Raw genomic sequence first — 23,614 nt, forward strand, 5'->3', positions numbered from 1 at the left:
TCTGGCTAGACTTTGTGTCCTTGGGAAATGTACTTTACACAACTTTCCTCAATAGTAGAATGGGTACCTGACTTCAATTGGGGACTCAAGGTAAAACAGTGGTGAAGGAGAGGGATGGGCTCCACCTTCCAATACTAGTACCATGCCCTTGACACAGTGGTTTAACAATTCATGGCATGAAAGAGGCTATGGAACTACCATTATACACGTGTAGTATGATGGTCCGGTACTTACCAAGTGTCTGCAGTATGTTTGTCATCAGAAAGAGGGCGATGAACATCATGAACCAGCCTGCTGCCCTCACAGCCCAGGTCAGCATGCTGTTAGCAGCATGCTCTGCTTCAAAGATTTTCTGCAAAAAGGAAAACAGTTGATAAACAATTAGATCTTATATTGATCCCTCAGGATCCCTCATCATTTTGTTGCTCATCAGATGTTCCTCATTCTTTAACAACAAATTCAAGACTTCAGACTTCTAGGAAGTATTTTGAATTTTTATGACCTTCAAGTTCAACCCATTTCCTGTGTCTGACCTTTTAACCTGTCATTCTACCTGTCAATCCTCCCCAGGTACTGTCAACTTACTCAGACACAGATACACAAACCCACAGCTCAGCCACCCAAAACATCACTTCCGTACCTGAAAGTAAAAATCTTAAAAACTACATCGCTTGTACTGCCCACTAGTGAGTCCTTACCTCAGGAGACAGGACTCCATAATACAGCAGCTCCAGCGCATCCCCAGCCTCAGTCTGGTATGGCTGCAGTCTGTTCCCAGCCTGACGCGCTACTATACTGACCTGAGAGGGGACAGAAAAATGTCATGTTAAAGATATTACTGTATGTATGTATGTATGTTTGATACTGTATCAAATGATGCCACAACATATGGGTACAGGGACAATGGGATTTAATCTTTTCCTTGCTACCAAAGCCATTAAGCAATTGTAGTTGTAGTTGGTGGTCCAATGTTTACTCCAGTGTGCTAAACACAAAACTTAGTGACTCACATGGTCTGCTGGTCCCAGCTCTGAGTTCCCGGACAGTCCTGCATAGCTGAACTCCACACGTACATCCCCCACCTGTGATGATGCAGGGAATAAAGTGTGTCAAACACTGCAGTCAAAACTTACCAACAAGACCACTACTCACTCACTCACTCACTCACTCACTCACTCACTCACTCACTCACTCACTCTCACTCTCACTCACACTCACTCACTCACTCACTCACTCACTCACTCACTCACTCACTCATTCACTCCTCTTCTGAACCTAGTGGTTCTTGAGGCGACAGGAAGGATTTCCATCTGGCCCTATCTGCAGCTGCGTCCGAGGCTGTGTCCAGAGTCAGTCCACTTTCTTTTAGGTCTCTACGACCACTAAGCGGACCAACAAAATCTGGTCTGTTACTATATATAGACAGGATACAGACAGAAAACTTATTTAAGGGACCATCAAAAAGTGGACAGATTGGCTTAGTTTATAATCTAAGGTTTTCAAGAATTTTGTGTCCATGCAGTAACTTCATGACTGACCTTTGGCCTGATGGGGTCAGCTGAGTGGTAGAAGGCTCCCTGGAACACTTTGACCTGGGGGTCAGAGGGCACCAGGTGACTCTTGGCCAAAGGGTACTTCACAAAGTGGGAGATCTTCCCAATCAGACCTGTGGGATAGCATAATTATGTGTTAAACACTGGAAGGTGCCAATGATATGTTTTGTTAAATGCTTCATGATTTTATAAGCCCACAAAATCTTCAATGTGTTCTATCTGCAGTTTCAATGTCTAAATTCTTGTTTAATAGAATATATTCCTTACTAAAGTTAGTTATAAGTTTGATACAAAGTTAGCACAAAATGTTCTTCCAAATATTTTTGAAATTACCTTTGGAAAGGTGGAAGTTCCCAATGGTGACATCATCTGCTGTGATAGTTTCACTGCGGACTGGCATGGACCTATGGCAGAGATACTCAAGGGTTAATGACCTGCCACAAGGTGTTTATGGTGTGATAAGGTGTGTCAGTTGCTACAACCACCGAATAAAACTACAGAGTGTGAGTGATGCACTTCAAAGAGTAGAACAAAAATGATGAAGTGTGCTGTGTAATACATGTAACTATACAAAATGAGCCATGTGTGTGTGTGTGTGTGTCAGAAGTCTGATAGCTCACCCTGGGTTCTTGTGTCCCATCTCTCGATCAAAGTTCCGACTGTTCACCAGGTCAGACCTCCACTCCTCGTCTGCAATAATTATTCACAAAATTAACAACTTGAACATTAAACATGTTAGTGGATAACAGAGAAAGCCTGTTTTAACCGCACTGAAGTAGCTAATTCCTCTATTGGGAATGGGGTTAGACATCGGGGAAGAATTAACTTATCAAACAGATCAAACTATACTGATCAAATTCTCAAGTCTGTTGAAGACTGACATAGAATCGATATGTAAAGAAAATGCAGTTTGACAGTTTGCCTGTGTTGATAAGAATGAAGTATGTTGTTCTTACTGTATGTATAGGTTGTCTCCCTGCGAACCTGGTTCCCTTCCTTGTACTCCCTGTAAGAAATAACAGTTATATGTGGTTCATACATTGATCTTATTTTATTTGGACTACCACAGTACAACTCATGTGGAGTACAGGCAGTAATTGCTAGTATTGTGCACCTGTAAAACGTTTGAAACAAACACAGTGCAATGAATACAATCTAAAAACCTTTTTACTCAGGAAAGGAGTAAAACCAAACACAGATGCAACCAGTTGATGATAAAATGTTTGAACTTTGATGACTAAGATTGTACATTGCCAAGATTTGACCTCTGACCTAACAGGTGTGTCACTGTCAAGCCCAACTTTAACCCCTGACCAGAGTTGAACTATGACCTACTTGGTGTGTTCATGCTCCACCCATTGGTACATCTCCACATGTTTCTTCAGTTTGACAGCAGGTACGGTGACGGCATAGTCTGTATCTGTCAGGGGCTGAAAGTGAAACACAAACAATCGTCTGATTCTCTGTACTCCCTTCTCTACAAACTTCTATCCTTCTTCCAAAACAGTCCAAAATATACCAAAATCATAACTGTGCAGTCTGTATAGTCTGATCCTTACAAATTTTCACATTCTGATATTGTTTCAACAGTGGTCAAGGACGATAAGTAGTCCAAATGTCTACTTATGGTCAATGTTGTAATTTTGTACCGGTAACATCATATATTTTGTACAAACAAAATGTATGATGCTGCTTGAGACTGTTGTTCTGTTGTTGTAAGACCATATGACATGTTTGTACCTTGTTTGTGCTGAGCGGACCAGTGAAGTACACCAGTTTGTGGTTGTTGTGCTCAAAGGCGACGTCCACGGTGGAGAGGTGGATCACCGAGCGCAGACCCTCGTCCAATGACTGTGCAGTCTGAACTGCACGACCCTGTACAGGATACACAAACATCAGTGTGAACATGAGGCACTACAGAATCAGAATACCCTGTGAGAATATTGGACACTGAACAAGACTATTCCTTGAGAGGGGTGAAAAAGGCCTTCACTCCGACAGGGACCAACATCATCTATCAGATACCTTTGACCCAGTGTTGACGTCACACTTCAAAGAGGCCACATGACAAGCCTCACTAGGTCAGTCTACTGAGGAAGACCAGAGTGACTGGTGGAAAGCTCTAGGTGAGAGAACCCCTTTGTGTTGAATCAAAAGTTTTAACTCTTAACACATCAGAATACCCATATTACAAACTGCCTACTGTTAACAGGATGTTGAAGAACCTCAATTTTAGTCTTGCCAAAGTTAGACCCAATTGAAGTAAGCACTGCCTACATTGGAGCAATCACACTTTCCATATCTTCTATTTCTAAGTCTTGAATTACATATTGACTACTGTACCTCATTCCAGAAGAGTACAGGGAAGGACCCACAGAAGAGCAGGAAGCCAAAGAAAGCTCCGAAGAAAGAGTTCTTGAGTCTGCTGAGGAAGCCAGGCTGTTCCCGGTAGGTGACCCTGGTGTGGCTGTCTGGGCCGCTGGTGTGCATGCCGGGGGCGTCAGGGTACTAACAAACAAACAAATTTTAGCATGAAAGTTCATCTGTGTTGGGAACGTTATACTTCATTATGACCCAAAGGGCTAACCGTTCTATCCAACACGAAGTAAATTGGGACTTACCCAAATTTTCAACCGACTCCGTCAGCCTTGTTCACGGAATGGACCCTTCTACTGCAGCTTCCGGGATATGACGTCAGAAACAGCAATTTACTTAGTGTTGGATAGAACAGTTAGCCCTTTTGGTCAAACAAACAAATTGCTGTGTGGCAGACTAGTTCTCAAGTATTAGTGTTGTATTGCACATTTTCCATCCTCCTTCGCAGGACTAAAATCCTCCGGTTCCCTTCGGGTTTTAGAACCCGAAGGGAACCGGAGGATTTTAGCCCTGCGAAGGAGGATGGGAACCGGAGGATTTTAGCCCTGCGAAGGAGGATGACATTTTCAGGCACAGAGCAAACCTCTATCATAGCAGTATGAACCAATTTCTCAAACCTTCATTCCCGTCATTTTCTATATTTAATGTTAGATCTACAAATTATGTATACACCTTAAATTTTTCTATAGTTTTCTTGTTTAGCGGATATCAATTAATGTGTTACCATGATTGCTTGTGTATATTCAGTGTACTGTCAAAATGCACTGTGGTGTCCTTTGCTACAGCTTGCCAAAAATGAACATGACGTAAATATCATGAGTCGACCCTTTGAATGTAATACAAAGTATGTATTTGATGACTAATATATAGACACTTAACTCATTACACTGATGTGTAAAAATGTTTTTAACGCCTATATTTTACATGTACCTATATATGATCAAAAATTCCGAGCTGGTCTATAACAACAACAGTAACGGGCCCGTTAAGTTCAAATCGAGGCATAAATAGCGTTAGAACTAGGTCAATGCCACAAAAATAATGTCAGTGATGGGGAGGGGGGCGTGTCCTATAAAACGTGATATGGGCTTATAAATAAATGTCAAGCAAGACGTCTAGTGATTGTAACGGCACTTAAGGACTAATTTCATGGTTAACTGTACCGTTCACCTAGATAGAGAGAGGCGCTTCGACTTGTAACAGATCATGACATAACGCCAGACGACTACTTGAGCGACGACATGACACCAACATAAACATGCATAAAATGATATTTTCAAACTGTTGACGTTAAAACCTACCGTTTGCCTGTACATTTGTAGCCGGTGAACACTTCTGTAGTGATTGTAGTGTTGGCTTTCTGGTAGTATTCCTCGTTGAAGATGACCTGTACACACACAGGAAACGTTATAAACTCTATATATGGCGTCGACGCGACGAACAGGTGAAAATAAGGCTGTAAAAAGCCCTTAAGGGTTACGTGTCTCTCTCTAGTTGGTCCGACAGGTCACAGGTCACACCCTATAACATGACACCTTACCTTTTATGCGTCCCAGGTGACCCGAAGTCTATCCAAACACCTACTAGAAGTGAAGCGTCTCGACTTGGAGACAAGAACAAACTTCTTAGAAATCAACACACAGGACAGCTCAGCCAGCTGATCCAACTGGTCTGACGTTCTCTTATAGGGCTAGGGGTCACTGGAGGTCAGCTTGTACAACTGCCATCTAGCGGTTTACACCAAAATAGCAAATGCAGCCAAATGTACTTTGTCCCGAGATCATCAATCACGGTAAGCCTAGGTGATGCGACTTTATGTTTGGAATTTTCCTATAGATTACCTATAACGTTAGAGATCATACGATATCAGTAATGACTTTGATATCAATTATTGATGATCAATAACGTTGAAACAGGGTTTTTTCCTGAGTGCACGTTAATAAATATGTTACATGTATTCTAAAAAATGTCAGCAAAGTATTTATGTTTTAGCTGGCAGAGAAGTAAACCACCTAAGCCCAAAAGGGTCAACTGATGAAAAGTTGTGAGCCAAGTGACGTCAGCAACATGGCCGCAAACTGTGACCTCCAGTTGCTCGCCGTTTCCTTGGTATGTTTCCTCAGTCTGAGCTCGGCATCGCTCACGCTCCGGCCTCTCTCCTCGATCTACCTCCCCTACCGCCTGTAGAACAAATCTAATAGTACTGTCTGCCCATAACCTCCATGTCATTAATATACACAATATCGTGCCTCCCTTTTTAGCAATTTAGCTAAGTTGGTAGGATTTGATATAAACCTCTGTCAATGATCTCTCTGATGATGTTTTAGTTCATTTATTCCTTAGAGGTTCTGTATCACTATCATATCCAAATAACTTAAAATTTTCACTTTATGTTCAATCATTTATAAAGGAAACTAAAAGATTTGAGTAATTCTTTCCTATCAATTTTGTAAGTTTTGCCTGGAGTACTTTACACATTGGAACCTTATTTATTCTATTCTGTTATTATTAAGCTTTGCATGTCTGTTTTTGCATTTGCTTCTGTATTTTTGTAATGTTAGATGGCGACATGAACATAAGCTCCGGCTTGAGTGTGTCGTCATCCTGTCCACTTTGCTCCTAAATGTTTTAATAAAGAAAAAAAAAAACCTCCATGTCGACCCCGACGGAACCCCGACCACCATGGATGGTGCTGAGCCCATTAAGAAGGTGCTCCAAGCTAAAGTCCGCCACCACCTGGCGATCCTACGCCGCGAAGAGGACATAGCAAAGATGATAAAAACACACCTGAAGAAGGTGTTGAAAGAACATCTGAAGAAGATGGCTAAAGATCGCTTCAACCCCCAGAAGGTACGAGCGCTTCAATGTTAGTCTTTAGATTTTAGTGTATTATACATATATTGTAGACTACATGTGGTCATCATTTCTGGGCGTGAATGACAATGACAATGACTTTATCAGCAAAAAGCAGACTTACATAGTAGAGTCTGGAGTATTATGCTAATTTACATTTGGCATTTGAGATTACTGTTGTTATATATATACATGTATCTGCCAATTTTGTAATCTAGATTATATTGAAGATGAATGCCATTTTGAAGTTGACTGCACATTATATAGAAATGAGAAGGATTCCCTCTATACTTATGTAATAGATAAGGTCCTAAGCTTTAGACATTTAGATAGAATAGAAAAATTCGAATTCCTCATGAAACTTGACAAACCATGTATCATTAGCTCAATATGTTCGTACATCTTTAACTGCGTCAAGAAGCGAGAAGAAGCTGAACCTGTAAATAGTAGATCACATTATTAGTTTATATAGTATGTGTCATTACTGTTTTCTTTTCCCTGTTTACCCATGACCTGTACTTAGCTCGTTAGAGCACAAGCGTACAATAAAGGTCTTTCATTCATTCATTTATCACAGATCCACCCAACGCCCGTACCAGAGGCCGAGGCTGCTGCCGACCTCCCCCCGAACACAGTCAGGGTGAATAAAGATGACTCCGATCCCGCGAGGGCCAACGACAACCCTCTAGTCGACCCGACGTAACCCCGACCATGCCCATGGTCGACCCCGACGTAACCCTGACCATGCCCATGGATCGTACCCGTGCTGAGAAGGTGCTCCAAGTCCGCCACCGCCTGGCGATATTACGCGGCGAGGATGACATCGCGCAGGTGTTGAAGGAACATCTCAAGAAGATGGCTGACGACCGTTTCAACCCCCAGATGACTGACGTCTTGCCCGGTAAGCATCTTTGGCCCTGTAGAACATGTGACGTGGGGTCTGTACATGTGTACTGTACATTCACCTATGGTCGGGCAGAAGAGTTCAAAACACAAGAAATTGAATGTTTTGAAATGGATACTTTTAATGTTAAACCCCGTACCACTAGTACTGAATATCCAACAGCTGACAAGTTGATATTTCAAACCGTTTTCGCAAATAACACCCAACATTTCTGTATCTCTTATCCTATAACACTGTAGCCACTTATTTTCCAAACGTTAAGAGCTATCTAAAGTGCTATCTCGTAGTTTGGTTAAGTTTCCAGCTAGGTAGGTTCTGAATTGTCCTTGATTTACATTGTTCAATCTTGCCAATACTGTTACCAGGTTTTCAGAACGCCGGCGAGATTGCCGATTTTGAGGAGGAATTTGAAACATCTGACACTGCACCAGCCGAGGGCATCACTGTGGTACACAACCATACGGAGAGGGCACATGGACTTAATGAGGACAACAACCAAGTGTCCGACAGTACACTGATCCCGACTGATCCCACGGTCGACGATTCTGCGACTGAGCGCCTGAAGGTCCTCCGAGTCCGCCATCGTATGGCACTATTCCTATTCCGTGGCAAGAAGAAGTTTGCAAGTACTTAAAATAGTTAACAGTTGCGATGGACTGTGCGTAATTGTTGGGAATGTTTCAATGAACGTGTGAGATGATTGTATATTGTCTTTGAGACGTATGAAAATTTTCATGAGAAAAGAAAAGAATATACATAATGTACATTGTATTTGTCTACAAACAGATCAGCTGAGAGGGGGTACAATTTGACGAAATAATGCTTCCAATACAGCAGTGATTGTTTCTCAAGTCTATGGCCCACTACCCACCTAGTCAGAAGTTGTACATGTACATTGTACTTATCTAAAGATTGGCTTGGGGATGGGAGGGGTTCAATTCGTATTTTCATGAAATAATACTTCCGATAGCAAAGAGTAACAATTGTTTCTCAAGATGATAGGGTTATCTAGTATGTGGAAAGGGTGAAAATCCCAAGAGGATCGTAGGAAAAGAATACAATACAGTATTCCTACAAGAAAGTGGGAAAGTGACAGTAGAGAACTGTGAATAGAATGAATGTACTCCTGTGACTTCAAGTCATGTTGACATACAAGTACACACACTGAACACACATTGCACAATGGACTACATGTATGTACTTAATACTTTTATTCAAAACTGGTAACATTCAAGGGTTGTGTAACAAAACCTTCGATAACAATGTCAAACCTTGAATGCGCCAGACATACATTTACATAGTATGAGTATATTGGGTAATGGTAAAATATAACCTGATTTTTACCTGTAATGCAGAGAATTCATGTCTTTGTAACCAAGTGGTGTGGTTGTCAAGAGTTGTGTAACAAAACCTTGGACAACAATGTCACACCTTGTCTTGCAAAGGACAAAAAATGTTCAGTACTGAAGCTAAAATCTTAAATAGTACACTGAAGAAGCTCTTGCAAACTTTCACAGGTTGTCATCTAGAAGTACAGGAACTGTTCCATCACATTCCTACATGGATGATCTCTGGTGTGGCCATGAATAAACTGTTGTCTGTAAGTTGACCTCTGAGTCTGTAATTATGAACACTGGTCACCTCTACATGTCTGCTAAGTCACCCTGGTCAAAGTATCTGCAAGAAATAAAATGCAACACAACATTGTGAGGAAACTGAAACATAGCAAGTACAAAGGGACAATACAAACAACTTTCCTTATGTTTAGATCAAGTAGAATACTGCACTTACCTAGATACGAGGCATATGAGGAGGTTCAAAGGAGCTAATCTGTCATCTTCTTTATTATCCTGTAAAATAGATTCAAGTTCAATCTGTAGGAATATGAAAGTGGTGTCGAACCAGTTTAGCTCACTGAAGAGCTACTCTTCCACTGGTTATGACAAAGAAGACAAGACGCTATGTACAGTATTTACAGGTTCATTGTACTGGGGAAATTCCCCTAGCTCTTACCAACAAGTACAGTGAACAGTGGACCACGGCTTAAAGTCCCATCCAAAGGACTGCGACCCTTTCCAGTAGCCTGCATGTCAGGTGAGCAACAACAGCCGGGATTCAAACTCCCAAGAGTCCAGGAGGTATGGTCACTATCCAGAAGACTACACATGCTAAGGGGCGTGTGTAGAATGTGCAGAAGTTACTATAATAAGAGAGGGACTCACCAGTGTGGCTCGTACTGCACTACAACATCTGGACAGGGTCCGTAGGGAAGCAGCCGTGTCTGGGTACAGGGGCTTCTCTAAACACACCATCAGGGCATACAGCCACTGCGCCTGGGCATGGGGGGACAGAGGGTTCATCAGGTCATCTCCAAGCAAAAAATGCACATACAGAAGATATCAAAACTGGAAGTTCAGCTGCAGTACCATGACAAGCTGCCAGGGGGCCCAAAATCTAATCATTTTGAGGTCTCATCAAGACCAAGTATAAAGACAATCCATCAAAGCCTTCTTGAGTTATCGTGTTCAAACACACACACACACACACACACACACACACAAACGCCCCTGAAAACATAACCTTCTTGACGAAGGTAAAAATGTATAGTGGTTTGATGCATTTGTTTTTGCCAATCGTCATGCCAGCTTTAAACTGCTTGGGGACTACCGTACCAGTACATCAAGTGTGGCAATGGCAGAAAGAAAATAGTGTACCGGGTTTTGACTGTGGAAGCTGAAATTAATTGTTCCTTTGGTATATTTCAACATCATAAAATGTACTAGTCTTTACAAGTTCCTGTTAGTCAATATATAGCCTGAATGTGTGGCACATACATTTGTACCAGTCCTGTACATTGTATGACTCATTGAGTACATCAGGTAATGGTAAAAGATAACATAATTTTTACCTGTAATGCAGAGAATCCGTGTCTCTGTAGCCAGGCAATATGGTAGTCTAGAACTTGTATCACCGTCCACTGTAAGTACAAGGAAGCAGGGCATTAAACTTCTGCATTGGTCTTGCAAGGTTTGTGGTCTGTATTTTTGATAGTGTGAATTTCTACTTGATGTCTGCTCAATGATTACACAATTAAATGTGGAGCAGGAATATTATGTCACTGTGTGGAGTGCTCTCTGATTGACTAAAGCATAGTGGGCAAATAAACCTACATTTTCCACTGTAGTCCTTCCTTAGTCTTATTTAGGTACTAGTACATTGAAGATTATTAAAGTAGTTCTCTACAACATTGATAGGTGGCATCATTGCACTGTTGGTAGGACTTACCTGATCCATTGTCATCAGTATTTGTAAACTTGGAGGCTGACCCTCCTGTAAGATACAGTAGAAAAAAGTTAATTGATGTTAACAGTTCACTTCAAAACAATTGCTCATCACATAAATGCTATATAATGTAGCCTGACTACATCACACTTCTAGCAGCCCTCCCACTGGTCAGGGCCTTACAACTACAAGCTTGATGATCAGCTCAAGTTAGAGGTGTGTAGCCACAAGCTCTCAGGGAATTGACCTAGTCAGTAGTAAAAGACTGTGTAACACAGGCTACTACATAATGCACATGGTAAATATTGAACCAAAAGCTCTATGCCTGGCCGTCTAGCTCCTGTATTTCTGTATCTGTATCTGTATAGCCGGTATAACCGCCTTTCGGCGTAACACACCAGCTTCGCAGGCACGCGGCGCGGCGGCAGCTGGCTACATTACACCGGTCGACTTGTCACACTTAACCCTTGAAATTCTAGCTCTAGACATTGTTTAAAGCTATCTATTGACAATGCCCCTACTGTACTTGGTGATAGTGAGTTCCACTCTGCAATAGTTCTAGGAAAGAATGAATTCTTGAACACCTCAATCCTTGGTTAATAACTCTGGTTATTTGTTACCTAAGGCCAAAGAGTAAAAGAACGGCATTTGATGACCTTTGTGCTGTCTGGAGTAGCCTCGTTCCCCTCCTCTCCTTCCTCTACAGACCCTTCAGGAGACGCGCCACACCCCATACACAGCCTCTTCCACCCACTCTCATCCTTCATACCTGGCTGGAAACACAACAGATAGACAAGAAATGAGTTTAAGTTCCTTCCCGAACCATTAAGCACGTGGATCCCCGCCTATGGCCGTTTCTTGGGCCACACAGTTATGCAATCACTACAGCAACGAGCTAGTCCACTGTGAAGTGTGTTTAATAGGATGAATAGTGTTCACTTTATGTAGAACGCTAAGGGAGATACAAACAAACAAACACAGATTCCAGTTAGACATTGACTTTTATTTTGAAGGTTAGTCTTTGAAAATCATACCAGTTTCAGTTCTTTGGCAGGTTTTCCTTTCTTCTTGTTTTGTAGATACCGTCTGTATGCCTGCAAGTAAGGAGAGAACAAACAATACACATTAGGACAACAAGTTTCCAAAAGTTTCAGTGACAGAGATTCAAAAAATGTTCCTATACTTCAGTAGGACTGGAATGACTAGATGTTACATTTTCTAAACCTCCTTGGTAGGTTTTATTCATTGCCTCTCATATAACTCTTCAAAGTGAAAAACATGTGAAGACACACTTACTTGTCTGACATTTGAAAACTGTGCAGCTAACTTCCTCTGAGCTGGAATTGTTGGAGCAAAACCTTTCTCTGCTGGAATAAAACCTGAAGACTGATGAGGGAGACAAAAAATTAAGGCAACATTAACTTCAGACTTTCACTGTTGTTAATAATATGTGTGTATGAAATATGTGGCCTAGTTATTAGCTGCCTAGTGTCGACATGGCATTGTCTTGTTGCAATCTCAATAAAGACTTTTCCTTACACTGGCAAATATACAAATATCATAATATCATGTCTGCTAAGTTTTACCTGTAACAAAATTAACTACTAACTATTAAACAATCATTGTTGAATCATTCCTTATGGTCCAACCCTATACTAGAACATGTACGTACTGGAGAAACGAGGACAGTCTGTTTATCCTTGAAGGTTGTGACGTCGATGTCAGCCACGACTACAGACGGACACCTCTCTGCCTCCAGCCTGCAGGGACAGATTATTGCATAGACCATATGTACAGAAGTTTTTATAGAATGAAGACTTTTATTACAACAGTCCAGCAAAAGCTCATTCATTCATTCATTCATATACATGTAAATATTCAGGTTTTGCGGAAAAGGCTGCCTAGCCTGCAGGCCTAGCCCTGCCCACCTTTTCCGTAAACCCAAAAGCCTGCCAGGCTAGCCTGCAGGCTAGGCAGCCTTTTCCGCAAACCCTACATATTCACATGGTAAAGAATATGTCACAACAAAGAATGTGTCAGTCTATGAAGTTCAGCTCTTGCTCACGTTAATTAATAAATAAATAAATCAGAGTAATATTGTGGCAAATTCTTGTTATGACCCACCGAACTCTTTGAAGATATTCCAGCGGATTCGAGGCCGGGATGTCTGGGTCAAATTCCTCCAGTATCACCACGTCAGGCCCGTCCAGGGGAAAAGCTGGCTTCTGTAGGTCGTCCAGTCCTGGCTCTTCATCCATGATGTTTGATGTTGGTTAGTGCTGCGCTATGTTTACGTTTTGGTCACGGTGTGGGGAGGGGGGCACACAAATACAGTGTCAAGAACTAAAGATAGAATATATGAACGCAAATGACAAAACTCGTACTGGAAGATGGGCCTCAAATACAGCTCTATCTCTGAGTGATACTTGTTTTCCTATACCTGTGACGTTACTGGGGAAATATAGCCGATAACTTCACACGTGCACAAAAACGTCAGCCAAACCTCACCTCAGCTGTTTTCGACTGACAGTGCATCAGCGCCATCTAGCGATTTTTATCATTCTAACAGCGCATGGGTAGAGGTAATGCAGTTTGTGACAAAACTGATAGGTGGCGCTTTTAGACCGTGACGGTGTGTCCCTCATCACGCCATTTTCAACATGGCTGCCGTCCACACCGAGCTCGAGTTGGGGGAGGAAAAGTGCGATCCCCCTCGCGAAGACGGGCCCGAGGAAGGCGACAAGGAGGGCGGAGAGACGGAGGGAGAGAAGAAGAAAAAGAAGAAGAAGAAAAAGAAGAAAGGAGGTGGGTTGGTATCGAATTACGGGGCCGAACGCACGTGGTATTTGGGATGCTCATCACATGCGCATGTTCGTCATATCTTGTAAAGCATGTCGTTCGACGCAAAGTTACAAATTACGGATTTTTAGTAAGATTTTAATTTAGAAGGACGTATTAGAAATTAATATGCTTTATCTATAAGCCAATATTAAGCTGCAAGTCTTGTATACATCTGAACTTCTTATAGTGCCACTTCTTGTACGCAGTGATGCCTCTTTTTTATATGAATAATTTGACTAAAATATCAAATGACAACATTTTTGTTCCTACAAAACCTTAAGATATAGACAAAGACTAAGTACGATTGCCTGACGACTTCAGACGAACCTCTGGAATATCTAAAAATAGGAAACAACTGGACCGCCCCCCTCCCCCTTCCCAACCATATTACACAATGTAACATTAGCCTAAGGGTATGTTAACAGTTCAATGAATAATTTTAACAACTTGATCACTGATGTGTTACATTTGCAGATTTGAAGGCAGTGGAATTGAATATGATGAAGCATCATGAAGTCATAGGAAAAAAATATGTGGTAGTTGGATGATTTACCGAGCAATAATATGCATAATGCATAACTTTGTTTTAACAATAATTTGCATAAATCCACCAATACTGTATATTGTTGTTGTAAAGAAGAACACTGGTCACTTGTATTTCCTGTAATGTCTGCCCTCCTAATTCTGCCAGGCACACTCATTAGAAGGTGAATGAATCTAAACAGATCTACTAGTCTAATGCAATAGCCGCGGCGACTGTTGCAGGGCTTCTCTTGCTTGCTACTGTAAAAGACTGCAAGCAAGAGAAGCCCTGCAACAGTCGCCGCGGCTACTAATGCAAGTAATCCTGAGGTATGCGCACTTCAGATATCCAGGTGTTGTATATTGGTTCAGGCAGAAAATTGACCTTAAACATAGCGACAGTGTCTTTTTTTTAACATTGATACATCACATACTTCTAAACAACTCTAAATACTTCAGCTGGATGTATTTGAATGTTTGATGTTTGTCTTTTCATTGTTTTCATATTTTTACTCCTCCATTTTTTCTCCAGGAAGCCCAACTCAGCAGGAGGGTGGAGATGCACCTGCAGACGGCACAGAACAGCTGACGGAACAGATGGCAGCTGTCCAGGTGCAGAATGGACCCAAGACAGGGGAGGAGGAGGGAGAGGACGAACAAGGTTTGTTTGTCGTGTCATCTTACCTGCATCTGTCTATGACTTAGTATAAGGACCTTCATTCGTAGCGATTGGAGAATGACAACAATGAGACGGAATTTGACCGGTTTCGACTTTATTCAGTCTTTCTGAAGAAACATAGTATAAGGACCTTCCTTAAATGGTATCTGAATTGTGCAGCTACTGTTATGCAGCTAGTGATATGTAGATACTGGTGTGCAGTTTCTGTTGACTGAAAATGTGAGCTATAGCAAAGCCACATTGCACTAATGGCTACTGTGAATGTCAAAACTTTTGCAGTGGTGAACTCTACAACGTGAATTCACAATACTGAAATTTGTGCTGGTATCACTGCTGTACTACAGAATTGTTTTAACCACAAAATATAACCACTGTGAAAGTGAATGCATTTACAGTATTTGAGGATGACTCACTCTGTTTTACCTGTTTTTCCCCAGATGGTGAGGAGACGGCAGGAGGGGAGGGGAAGAAGAAGAAAAGACGCAGGAAGAAGAAGGGAGGTGAGTCAAAACTAGACTCAAAAGTATAGAAGATGTTTCTTAGAAGTTAAAGTACAGTAGGGGCAAAATATTAGCCTCTATCAGACTTTGGGAGGCGGCTGGAAAGAGTAGATATCGGCCAAATAGAGTGATAGCATGCCATGGGAGTTTGTCTGCTGGGAGAGAACATTTTGCCACACCCTGTTTATTAAAGAATGCTTGCAGTTAGATGTACAGAGGTTAGGTGTGACAGGTTTTTCAGCGTAATATAGGCAGCTGCTGTTGCTTTGCGTCTGCCAAGCTAATGTTTTACACCTTATTGCATTTATACCGGCTATAGAGATAGCAGAGATGATTAATTACTTAACTTAATTACATTCACGGATTAATAATTATCTGTGCAAGTGTGAACACATTGATTTCAACAGCAACGATATCTGTATCTGTATAGCCGGTATAACCGCCCTTCGGTGTAACACACCAGCTTCGCAGGCATGCGGTGCGGCGGCAGCTAGCTATATCACACCGAATGACTTGTTGCACTCAATATTTGCACATTTAATTGCAGGAGTAGTTTAAAGATTTCTAATGATCATATTGATATTTCTAGTGGATATTAGATCTATGTATCAGAAACTTACTACTAGTATTCTGTATTTTTGTTCTTTTAATCAGGCCAGGGTGGTGAACAGGGTGGTACCACTCCAGCAGAGGGAGGGGCAGCTCCCAAAACTGTGTCAGGACAGACAGATCCTCCCACTGTTCCTGTCTCCCAGCTCTTCCCAGATGGAAACTTCCCCGTGGGACAGATAATGGAATATCCCGAAGTTTCTGTGGACGGGTGAGTCACAACTTTGATGAACAGATTTTTATGAAAAGACTTACCACACAATACACTAACTTTTGCTATCTGCTTAGTGATTGCATACTTGAAGATGTTTGTATCTTTGGGACAACATGGTTGATTTTATAGGATCTACATCAATGAATATAGATCTGAAAGTACATAACTCAATTGAGCACAAGTCATTCACTAGTCTCTCCCAAACTCAAACTAAAATTTTGAGATAAAAAAATCATTTCTTTCTGGCCTACTAAGTAGATAAGAATTTATGCTAAGTTCTATATGCAAAAGTTGGTAAAAATGTTCTTGTACAATTCAAGATTTCAAGCTTTTTGCTTCGAACAAAGTTGCTTTTATTTCCAGTCGCTCAGCAAAAGACCGGACAACAGACCCTGAGAAGAAAGCCCTGGACCATTCGCAGGTGGACCTGTACAACAAGATTTGGGAGTTTTTGCACATTTCAAGATAAGATTTTTCCTTTTAACGAAGTTGCTTCTATTCGCAGTCGCTCAGCGAAAGACCGTACGACAGACGCAGAGAAGAAAGCCCTGGACCGTTCCCAGCTGGACCTGTACAATGAGATTCACGAGTTTTTTTTGCACAATTCAAGATAATATTTTTGCTTCCAACAAAGTTAACAAAGTTGCTTCAACAAATGTATTTCCAGTCGCTCAGCGAAAGACCGTACAACGGACGCTGAGAAGAAAGCCCTGGACCGTTCGCAGTTAGACCTGTACAACGAGATTCAGGAGATTTTTCATAATTCCAGATAATATTTATGCTTCTAACAATGTTGCTCTTATTTCCAGCCGCTCAGCGAAAGACCGTACGACAGACGCTGAGAAGAAAGCCCTGGACCGTTCCCAGCTGGACCTGTACAACGAGATTCGGGAGGCGGCGGAGGCTCACCGACAGGTTCGGCACCACGTCCAGTCCTTCATCAAGCCGGGGCTGACCATGATAGACATCTGGTGAGTAGGAATGAAGAATGGAGAGTAGTGCTGTGTACGGCCTCAGTAAATTATGTGGCCATAGTTCTGCCCAGACGTGCCCCGCAAACAACATATCTTGCTTCTAAACCCAGTGCAGTGCAGGGCTCACTACAAAATTTTGCGGTAAAGATGTCTTGTAAGCCCACGTGCATTGCATTGTAATTTTTTAATCATGCAAATGACAGACATGCTTTTAATCTATCTGTAAATTTTTACCCAATTTAGATGTGTCTGAAGACATCAGCACGTCTGCAAAGTTGATTTTGAATACAGATTTGATTTGATGTTTCCTAAATCTTGCTGCCTATAGTCAGAGGCTGGAGGATGCGTCCAGACAGCTGATACATGAGGATGGTTTGAAGCTCTGGCTGGCATGCAACTGGAAAAAAGCAATTAAACATGACAAAGACTTGTGTCTATAGTTCCTCAATGTTTCCTAAATCTTGTTGCCTACAGTCAGAGGCTGGAGGATGCTTCCAGAAAGTTGATAAACTTAAGGACGGTTTGAAGCTCTGGCTGGCATGCAACTGGAAAAAAACACTTAAACATGACAAAGATGTGTCTATCCTTCCTCAATGTTTCCTAAATCCTGTTGCTTACTTCTTCTTCTTCTCTTCCACCGCATGTCAGCTACTGCTGAGGCGGGCCATGATTGCTCTCCATCTGCTTCTGTATTGCGCCGCTCGTTGCGCCCCCTCCCATTCGTCACTGCAAGGTCTCTTTCCACTGTTTTCTCCAGTCAGAGGCTGGAGGACGCTTCCAGAAAGTTGATAAATGAGGACGGTTTGAAGCGCGGTCTGGCGTTCCCGACGGGGTGCTCGCTGAACCACTGCGCCGCCCACTACACGCCCAACGCCGGGGACGACACCGTGCTGCAGTACGACGACGTCTGCAAAATAGACTTCGGCACTCACGTGAACGGTAAGTTATGCTGGGGTGTTACGCAGACCGGTGGTTAGGACGATAGACTTTGGCACTCATGTAAATGGTTAGTTATACTATAACCTGCCTGGTATCCAGTGGCTGGGGAGGCTGTCTTTGGGGCTCTGATAGTTTACCTCCGCCCAGTACAACAGACTGCCCAGTAGTACCTTTGCTAATAGACTTGCGGGGAGTTGATTTGCCCCACCATGAATCGTGTTGGGGCTAATCAATCTCCCATCGTGCAAAACCTACCGGGGAACCTATGCCCCAACCATGATTGACTGGATACCAGGTAAGTTACGCTGATGTGTTACGCAGAGAAGTGGTTAGGACGATAGACTTTGGCACTCATGTGAACGTTCGAACAGTAAGTGCTGCAGCCACCCTACAACCAGCCGCCCAGAGGTTTGTACACGTCTGGTTGTAGGATGGCCGGCAAAAGAACGCGTTAAAAATTCTACAAAACACAGTATCAAAACTCCCACCCCCCCCGGAGGCCTGCACAGGAGGCTATGATTTTGGAACATTACATTTTGGCAGGTGACATTTGGAATCTACACCAAGGCATCAGGTGTGGGCGTACAATAAAACAAACCAGAATCATCTTGATGTGGACTTTGCTGAACTCCTTTTCAGTTAAATTTCCACCCATGTAGGCAGCTATGCTAGCGCCAGTCACAGGTGGTCCAAAAAATCTTCTATCAAAATTGATTGACGTCGGCGGTGGGTGGAAGGGCTCAAACATTATTACCAACATATGTGCATTTGCATTATTTGTGGTTATCTTTACATAATAGTAAAATTTCTTGTTTTTGTAACTTAGTGGCAGTGTTTTTTCTTGTTTGTAGACCTTCAAAGTTGTCAGTACGTAAGCATACAGACCAGAGCAGTGAAGTTAGTAGTGTTGCTTCCAGCTTTTTTGTATACTTTGAAATATTGCATAAATTATGTTAATGAGGTGGATGACATCAGAGGCAAGTCACTTACAGCCACCATGCAGATTGTGTATAAACACTATCTCTATCATAATTATGATTTGCACATTTAGTGAGTGACTGTAGTCAGATTCAATCTTTCAACTCAACCCACTGTCACATTTTTACTTCTACTACAAGTGTTGAAAAACATATTGTACTTAAGCCCCATATGGGATACTACTAGTATATGTGGCAAAGGCGCTTGCCTAAAACAAAAATCAAACTCAGCACTGGTTGAGAACAAGACTGACATGCAATTTTTATGTTTACTGAACTCAGAAGGAAAACAAATTGTTTTTGTTGTTCAAACCAATAAGGTCAATGACCTGAACCAGACTTCTGTCACCATGGTAATTTGGTAACCAATGTTGGGTTACATCATGTTCCAATTTTATAGCAAGAGGTATTTCAAACTCCTGTCTGACCATAAAGGTGTATGAATGTGCCTGGGTAAGAATTCTAGTTCAACACTCCTTTTTAGTTGTATTTCCACCCATAACTGTTAGCGCCAGTCATGGGTGTCCAAAAAATAATATATTGTTTACAAAAAGTGGTAAAGGTTCAGAAATTCGGCACATCATTATGAACCTGGGTACATTTCCAATGTTTGTGGTCATATCTTCACTACCTTATTATTATAGTGCAGTTTCTAGTGTATGTAATCTAGTGGCAGTGATTTTCTTGCTTGTAGACCTTTAAAGGTGTCAGTACTTGAACATGCAGACCAAAGTGACAAGGTTCTCGACATTGACATCAACATTTCGGCATACTGTGAAGTATTGCATAAATTATGTTAATGACATGGATGACATCAGACACAGGTGGTTGGTCTGGGCTGAACCAAGGAAATGTTTCAGAAGTATGGTCGTGTGGCTTATGGTTGGCTGGCAGGTTGGACTGTATTTGAAGATTAGGCCACACTGACTTAATTTCATGGATGACATTCGCGCACATTGATTTTTGCCTGTTCTCAAAAAAAAAAAAAAGATCATGTCCTCAAATGCTCTGGCTCTGGGCCTGGGTAGTCCATGGTAGTTAGCAACAAACTGAAACCAGTGGTAACTCTGGAGGACGGCACCCAGGCTACCGAAGCTCCACGACTCAAGAACTCAGTACATACGTACAGTGTCGATTCATGAATTCCACAAAAAGCCTGCACGTGCCGGCTTAAGCTTGTCGTATACGTCGCTAAGTACTGCCGGAAATTCACAATACCAGCTTTGTATTCCTGTGGTTTAGTAGCATTTTTATTTTTGGCTGGAATCTTTTTTTATTCGCCTGCGCGCACTAGTTTGGGGGTCTTCAGAGGATGTCATCCATAAAATTGCGTCTCTTCTCCTGTTTCCCATCAGGCCACATCATCGACTGTGCCTTCACTGTGACCTTTAACCCCAAGTACGACCAGCTGCTGGCAGCCGTGAAGGACGCTACCAACACCGGAATCAAGGTCAGGTGGGGAGGGGGGCAGAAACGATGTTTGGGAGAATAGTGAAAAAAGTTTTTACCCAGTAAATTTTACAAATTAAAAGCATCCAAAATTAGAGCTGTGAACATATTTAGACTATGTGCACCAGTGCTCTTAGATATTTGTGTAGAGTTTTTTATTTCTTTTTGGCCAAGTAAAGTGAAGTTTTGTACCTTGCTCTTTTTATAGGAAGCAGGAATTGATGTGCGACTGTGTGACATTGGAGAGAGAATACAGGAAGTCATGGAGTCATACGAAGTGGAACTAGGGGGCAAAACTTACACAGGTAAATATGATATACAATACATGTGCAGACAAAAAAACTAAGATCTCATACCTCTTTGACATATCTTTTGTGAATTCTTTTATTCATTATCCTGAATTTCTTGCTGATTCTGTCTATGCATTTTCCACTGGATTCCATCCACAATGGACATGCATAGTAGGAAATTGAAGACAGGAAAAGAGATAACCTTTTCTGGGACCTTTTACCTAACTTCCTGTCAGTGTCCCAGGCATGCCAGGCATGTACATGTAGCTACAAAACACAAGCAAACACACAAACATACCAAAAACAAATTAAACCTTTGTACAGAAACGTACATGTAAAAAAAACATAGAAATTCTCAGTTGTTTGTCCCATTCACAACTGAACATTAACGGTATAAACTTTGTCTTTTCCCCTTAGTCAAGCCCATCCGTAACCTGAATGGACACTCCATCGCCCCGTACAGAATCCACGCCGGAAAGACTGTGCCCATCGTCAAGGGAGGCGATGCTACAAGAATGGAGGTAACGTTACGTGTCGTAGGCTTGGAAGTTTGAGAGGACAAGTCTAGTATTTATCCTGCTGGTATTCTAGTTGGGTGGCTTATCTTGTAACCTCTCTGCAGAATAGACTGGCCCCCTCCACATGGAAACATTTGGTCCTTGTGTCCTGCATCATTTTGAGCATCAAGTATTTTTCAGAAGCATTATAACTGGGATTGAACTGTGAAGTGTTTACTCTATCCCTATTATTACCATGTTGTTGAAAGGACTGTGTGAATTTGAGCCAGTCAGAGTATCCACTTATTTTATAGGGTGATTATCCAAATTCCAGTTGCTTCTCTATTAACGGGTACAAGACTATTTGTAAAAGGTAGGAATCACAGGAGTGAATCTGTACACCTTTTAACAAATAATGTGATTTGAGCCCAGTGACAGGAGGCAAAACATTTGTGAAGCCGAGCTGTATCTTCTCACCAATGAAAGTTGATTCTATTTGCAGGAGAATGAGTTCTATGCCATTGAGACTTTTGGCAGTACAGGGAAGGGGGTGGTACACGATGACATGGAGTGTTCCCACTACATGAAGAACTTTGAGGCAGGCCATGTACCACTCAGGTGAGAAACCCCATACACATCCTCCAAAAATGTCCCAGATATTTGATTTACAAGACATATGTTTCTGTGTATGAAAGTATTATTCTTTCTACCATTATAGCATGGATGAAGTTGACCTCAAAGGTTGGCATAAGAGAAGAGATTTCTTGTGTATTTCTATATTTCTAGTTACTTTTGTCCATACAGCATATTTCACTGTCTCTCTCCCCACGCAAATAATTGGCAGAAAATGAAACCATTTGACATTTGCCCATTGAAATGAGAAAAATAATGTTTTGATGTTTCAGTGGGTTAAACTTTCCAAATTTCCCAGGGTAGCGTATCCCCGGGTTTCCTAGATTATTCATGCCTCCTTCAAGGTGAGATGATTTTTTTTAACAGTACAAAGCCACAAGGGCCACTTCTGGGGACTGAAGTTGAACGCTCATTGCCCTGTCCATACCTTAAATCTACATGTAGATTAACCACAGTTTTTTCCTGAATCTCTTGTCCACCCAGAATGCAGCGTGCCAAGCAGCTCCTGGGCGTGATCAACCAGAACTTCGGCACGCTGGCGTTCTGTCGCCGCTGGCTGGACCGCCTCGGCCAGACCAAGTACCTCATGGCGCTCAAGAACCTGTGCGACGCGGGCATCGTGGACCCGTACCCACCGCTCTGCGACGTCAAGGGCTGCTACACCGCGCAGTTCGAGCACACCATCATGCTCAGGCCCACGTGCAAGGAAGTTATCAGTAGGGGGGATGACTACTAAATAAAAACAGTGTAGAAGACTACTAGTGCTGAGAACTGTGTAGAAAATATTTGACTTGTTTCTGACCTGCAAAACAAAAAATGCCTGCATTAAGTGCTCAGGTGCTGCCCCCTAGCGCCTCTTACCGGTACTGCAGTTTCACAGATTACTTAGGAAGATATCAGCAGGGGCAGGACTACTAAGTAGTGCTAAAAACATTGTAGAAAAGATTCAACTTGTTTCTGACCTGCAAAAAAATGCATAGGGGCTCAGGTGCTGCCCCCTAGCTTCTCTTACTGGTACTACAGCTTGTATGGTTACTTGGGAAGTCATCAGCAGAGGGGATGGCTACTAAGAACAGTGTAGAAAAGATTTGTCTTGTTTCTGACCTGCAAAAAAATAAAATGCCTGCTATTTTAAGTGCTCGGGTGTTGCCCCCTAGCTTGCGGTCAGAGCTGCAGTCAAAGGCCAAAGGTTGTAGTTTGCCTCTTTTTCTACAGTTTGAGGTACCAAACAGTACAGTATCAAACATTTAGATCAGTATAGACTGGTCATTGATGTTTGCTATATGCTTGTTAACTCATAACTCTGTATTTTTGTGATAGAGATAAGTTGACTTCAATGTAACAACACAGTTTCTGGTGAATAAGAACAAGTCTGTAAGAAAGAACAGGTTACTTGGATGGATGCTCCATAGATTGTATTTACTTCCCACGATGCAGCAGTACCATACATAGGATTGCCAAATAAGGGCAAGTATTGATCATGTGACTTGGAGGATTGAGAGAACTATAGACATGTAAAACT

General features: G+C 42.0%; 4 protein-coding genes across 4 annotated transcripts; 2 read left to right on the forward strand and 2 right to left on the reverse strand.

Annotated features, from left to right (window-relative positions):
* Positions 1–42: 42 nt before the first annotated feature.
* Positions 43–5,603, reverse strand: LOC109473051 (transmembrane protein 43-like). The gene is made up of 12 exons (XM_019772954.1): positions 5,470–5,603; positions 5,231–5,316; positions 3,897–4,061; positions 3,294–3,428; positions 2,889–2,983; positions 2,510–2,559; positions 2,174–2,243; positions 1,887–1,957; positions 1,539–1,666; positions 1,011–1,082; positions 699–800; positions 43–352 (listed from the first exon to the last, which is right to left on the reverse strand). The coding sequence occupies exons 2-12, from the start codon at positions 5,243–5,245 to the stop codon at positions 170–172; spliced, it is 1,086 nt and encodes a 361-aa protein (XP_019628513.1). The 5' UTR covers positions 5,246–5,316; positions 5,470–5,603; the 3' UTR covers positions 43–169.
* A 1,764-nt stretch (positions 5,604–7,367) lies between these two features.
* LOC109469539 lies at positions 7,368–8,717 on the forward strand. Its single transcript, XM_019768075.1, has 2 exons — positions 7,368–7,683; positions 8,052–8,717. Exons 1-2 carry the CDS (start codon positions 7,494–7,496, stop codon positions 8,318–8,320), a joined length of 459 nt encoding a protein of 152 aa, XP_019623634.1. The 5' UTR covers positions 7,368–7,493; the 3' UTR covers positions 8,321–8,717.
* Positions 8,718–9,057: 340 nt separating this feature from the next.
* LOC109469445 (gem-associated protein 2-like) lies at positions 9,058–13,320 on the reverse strand. The gene is made up of 10 exons (XM_019767967.1): positions 13,093–13,320; positions 12,641–12,728; positions 12,265–12,354; positions 12,003–12,062; positions 11,625–11,741; positions 10,972–11,016; positions 10,595–10,663; positions 9,909–10,019; positions 9,478–9,536; positions 9,058–9,363 (listed from the first exon to the last, which is right to left on the reverse strand). Exons 1-10 carry the CDS (start codon positions 13,224–13,226, stop codon positions 9,330–9,332), a joined length of 807 nt encoding a protein of 268 aa, XP_019623526.1. The 5' UTR covers positions 13,227–13,320; the 3' UTR covers positions 9,058–9,329.
* A 263-nt stretch (positions 13,321–13,583) lies between these two features.
* Positions 13,584–23,037, forward strand: LOC109472768 (methionine aminopeptidase 2-like). The gene is made up of 11 exons (XM_019772625.1): positions 13,584–13,773; positions 14,864–14,992; positions 15,448–15,510; positions 16,165–16,330; positions 17,143–17,304; positions 18,065–18,246; positions 20,579–20,673; positions 20,881–20,977; positions 21,380–21,483; positions 21,962–22,077; positions 22,576–23,037. The coding sequence occupies exons 1-11, from the start codon at positions 13,629–13,631 to the stop codon at positions 22,826–22,828; spliced, it is 1,512 nt and encodes a 503-aa protein (XP_019628184.1). The 5' UTR covers positions 13,584–13,628; the 3' UTR covers positions 22,829–23,037.
* Positions 23,038–23,614: the final 577 nt, after the last annotated feature.

Source organism: Branchiostoma belcheri, unplaced genomic scaffold, assembly GCF_001625305.1.
Source record: "Branchiostoma belcheri isolate BF01 breed outbred unplaced genomic scaffold, Haploidv18h27 scaffold10, whole genome shotgun sequence".
Classification (NCBI taxonomy): Eukaryota; Metazoa; Chordata; class Leptocardii; order Amphioxiformes; family Branchiostomatidae; genus Branchiostoma; species Branchiostoma belcheri.

Bases quoted from the DNA above. Each gene is read 5' to 3' on its own strand.
- LOC109472768 (XM_019772625.1), top strand. From the start codon at position 13,629: ATGGCTGCCGTCCACACCGAGCTCGAGTTGGGGGAGGAAAAGTGCGAT. The intron at 18,247-20,578 runs GTAAGTTATGCT...GTTTCCCATCAG, and splicing joins CTTCGGCACTCACGTGAACG to GCCACATCATCGACTGTGCC. The intron at 20,978-21,379 runs GTAAATATGATA...TTTTCCCCTTAG, and splicing joins AGGGGGCAAAACTTACACAG to TCAAGCCCATCCGTAACCTG.
- LOC109469445 (XM_019767967.1), bottom strand. From the start codon at position 13,226: ATGGATGAAGAGCCAGGACTGGACGACCTACAGAAGCCAGCTTTTCCC. The intron at 11,017-11,624 runs GTCATCAAATGC...TGTATCTTACAG, and splicing joins CTACTCCAGACAGCACAAAG to GAGGGTCAGCCTCCAAGTTT. The intron at 10,664-10,971 runs GTAAGTCCTACC...TTGTACTTACAG, and splicing joins TACTGATGACAATGGATCAG to TGGACGGTGATACAAGTTCT.
- LOC109473051 (XM_019772954.1), bottom strand. The intron at 2,984-3,293 runs GTACAAACATGT...TTTCACTTTCAG, and splicing joins GTCCGCTCAGCACAAACAAG to CCCCTGACAGATACAGACTA. The intron at 2,560-2,888 runs GTAGGTCATAGT...TATTTCTTACAG, and splicing joins GTGGAGCATGAACACACCAA to GGAGTACAAGGAAGGGAACC.
- LOC109469539 (XM_019768075.1), top strand. From the start codon at position 7,494: ATGCCCATGGTCGACCCCGACGTAACCCTGACCATGCCCATGGATCGT. The intron at 7,684-8,051 runs GTAAGCATCTTT...TACTGTTACCAG, and splicing joins GATGACTGACGTCTTGCCCG to GTTTTCAGAACGCCGGCGAG.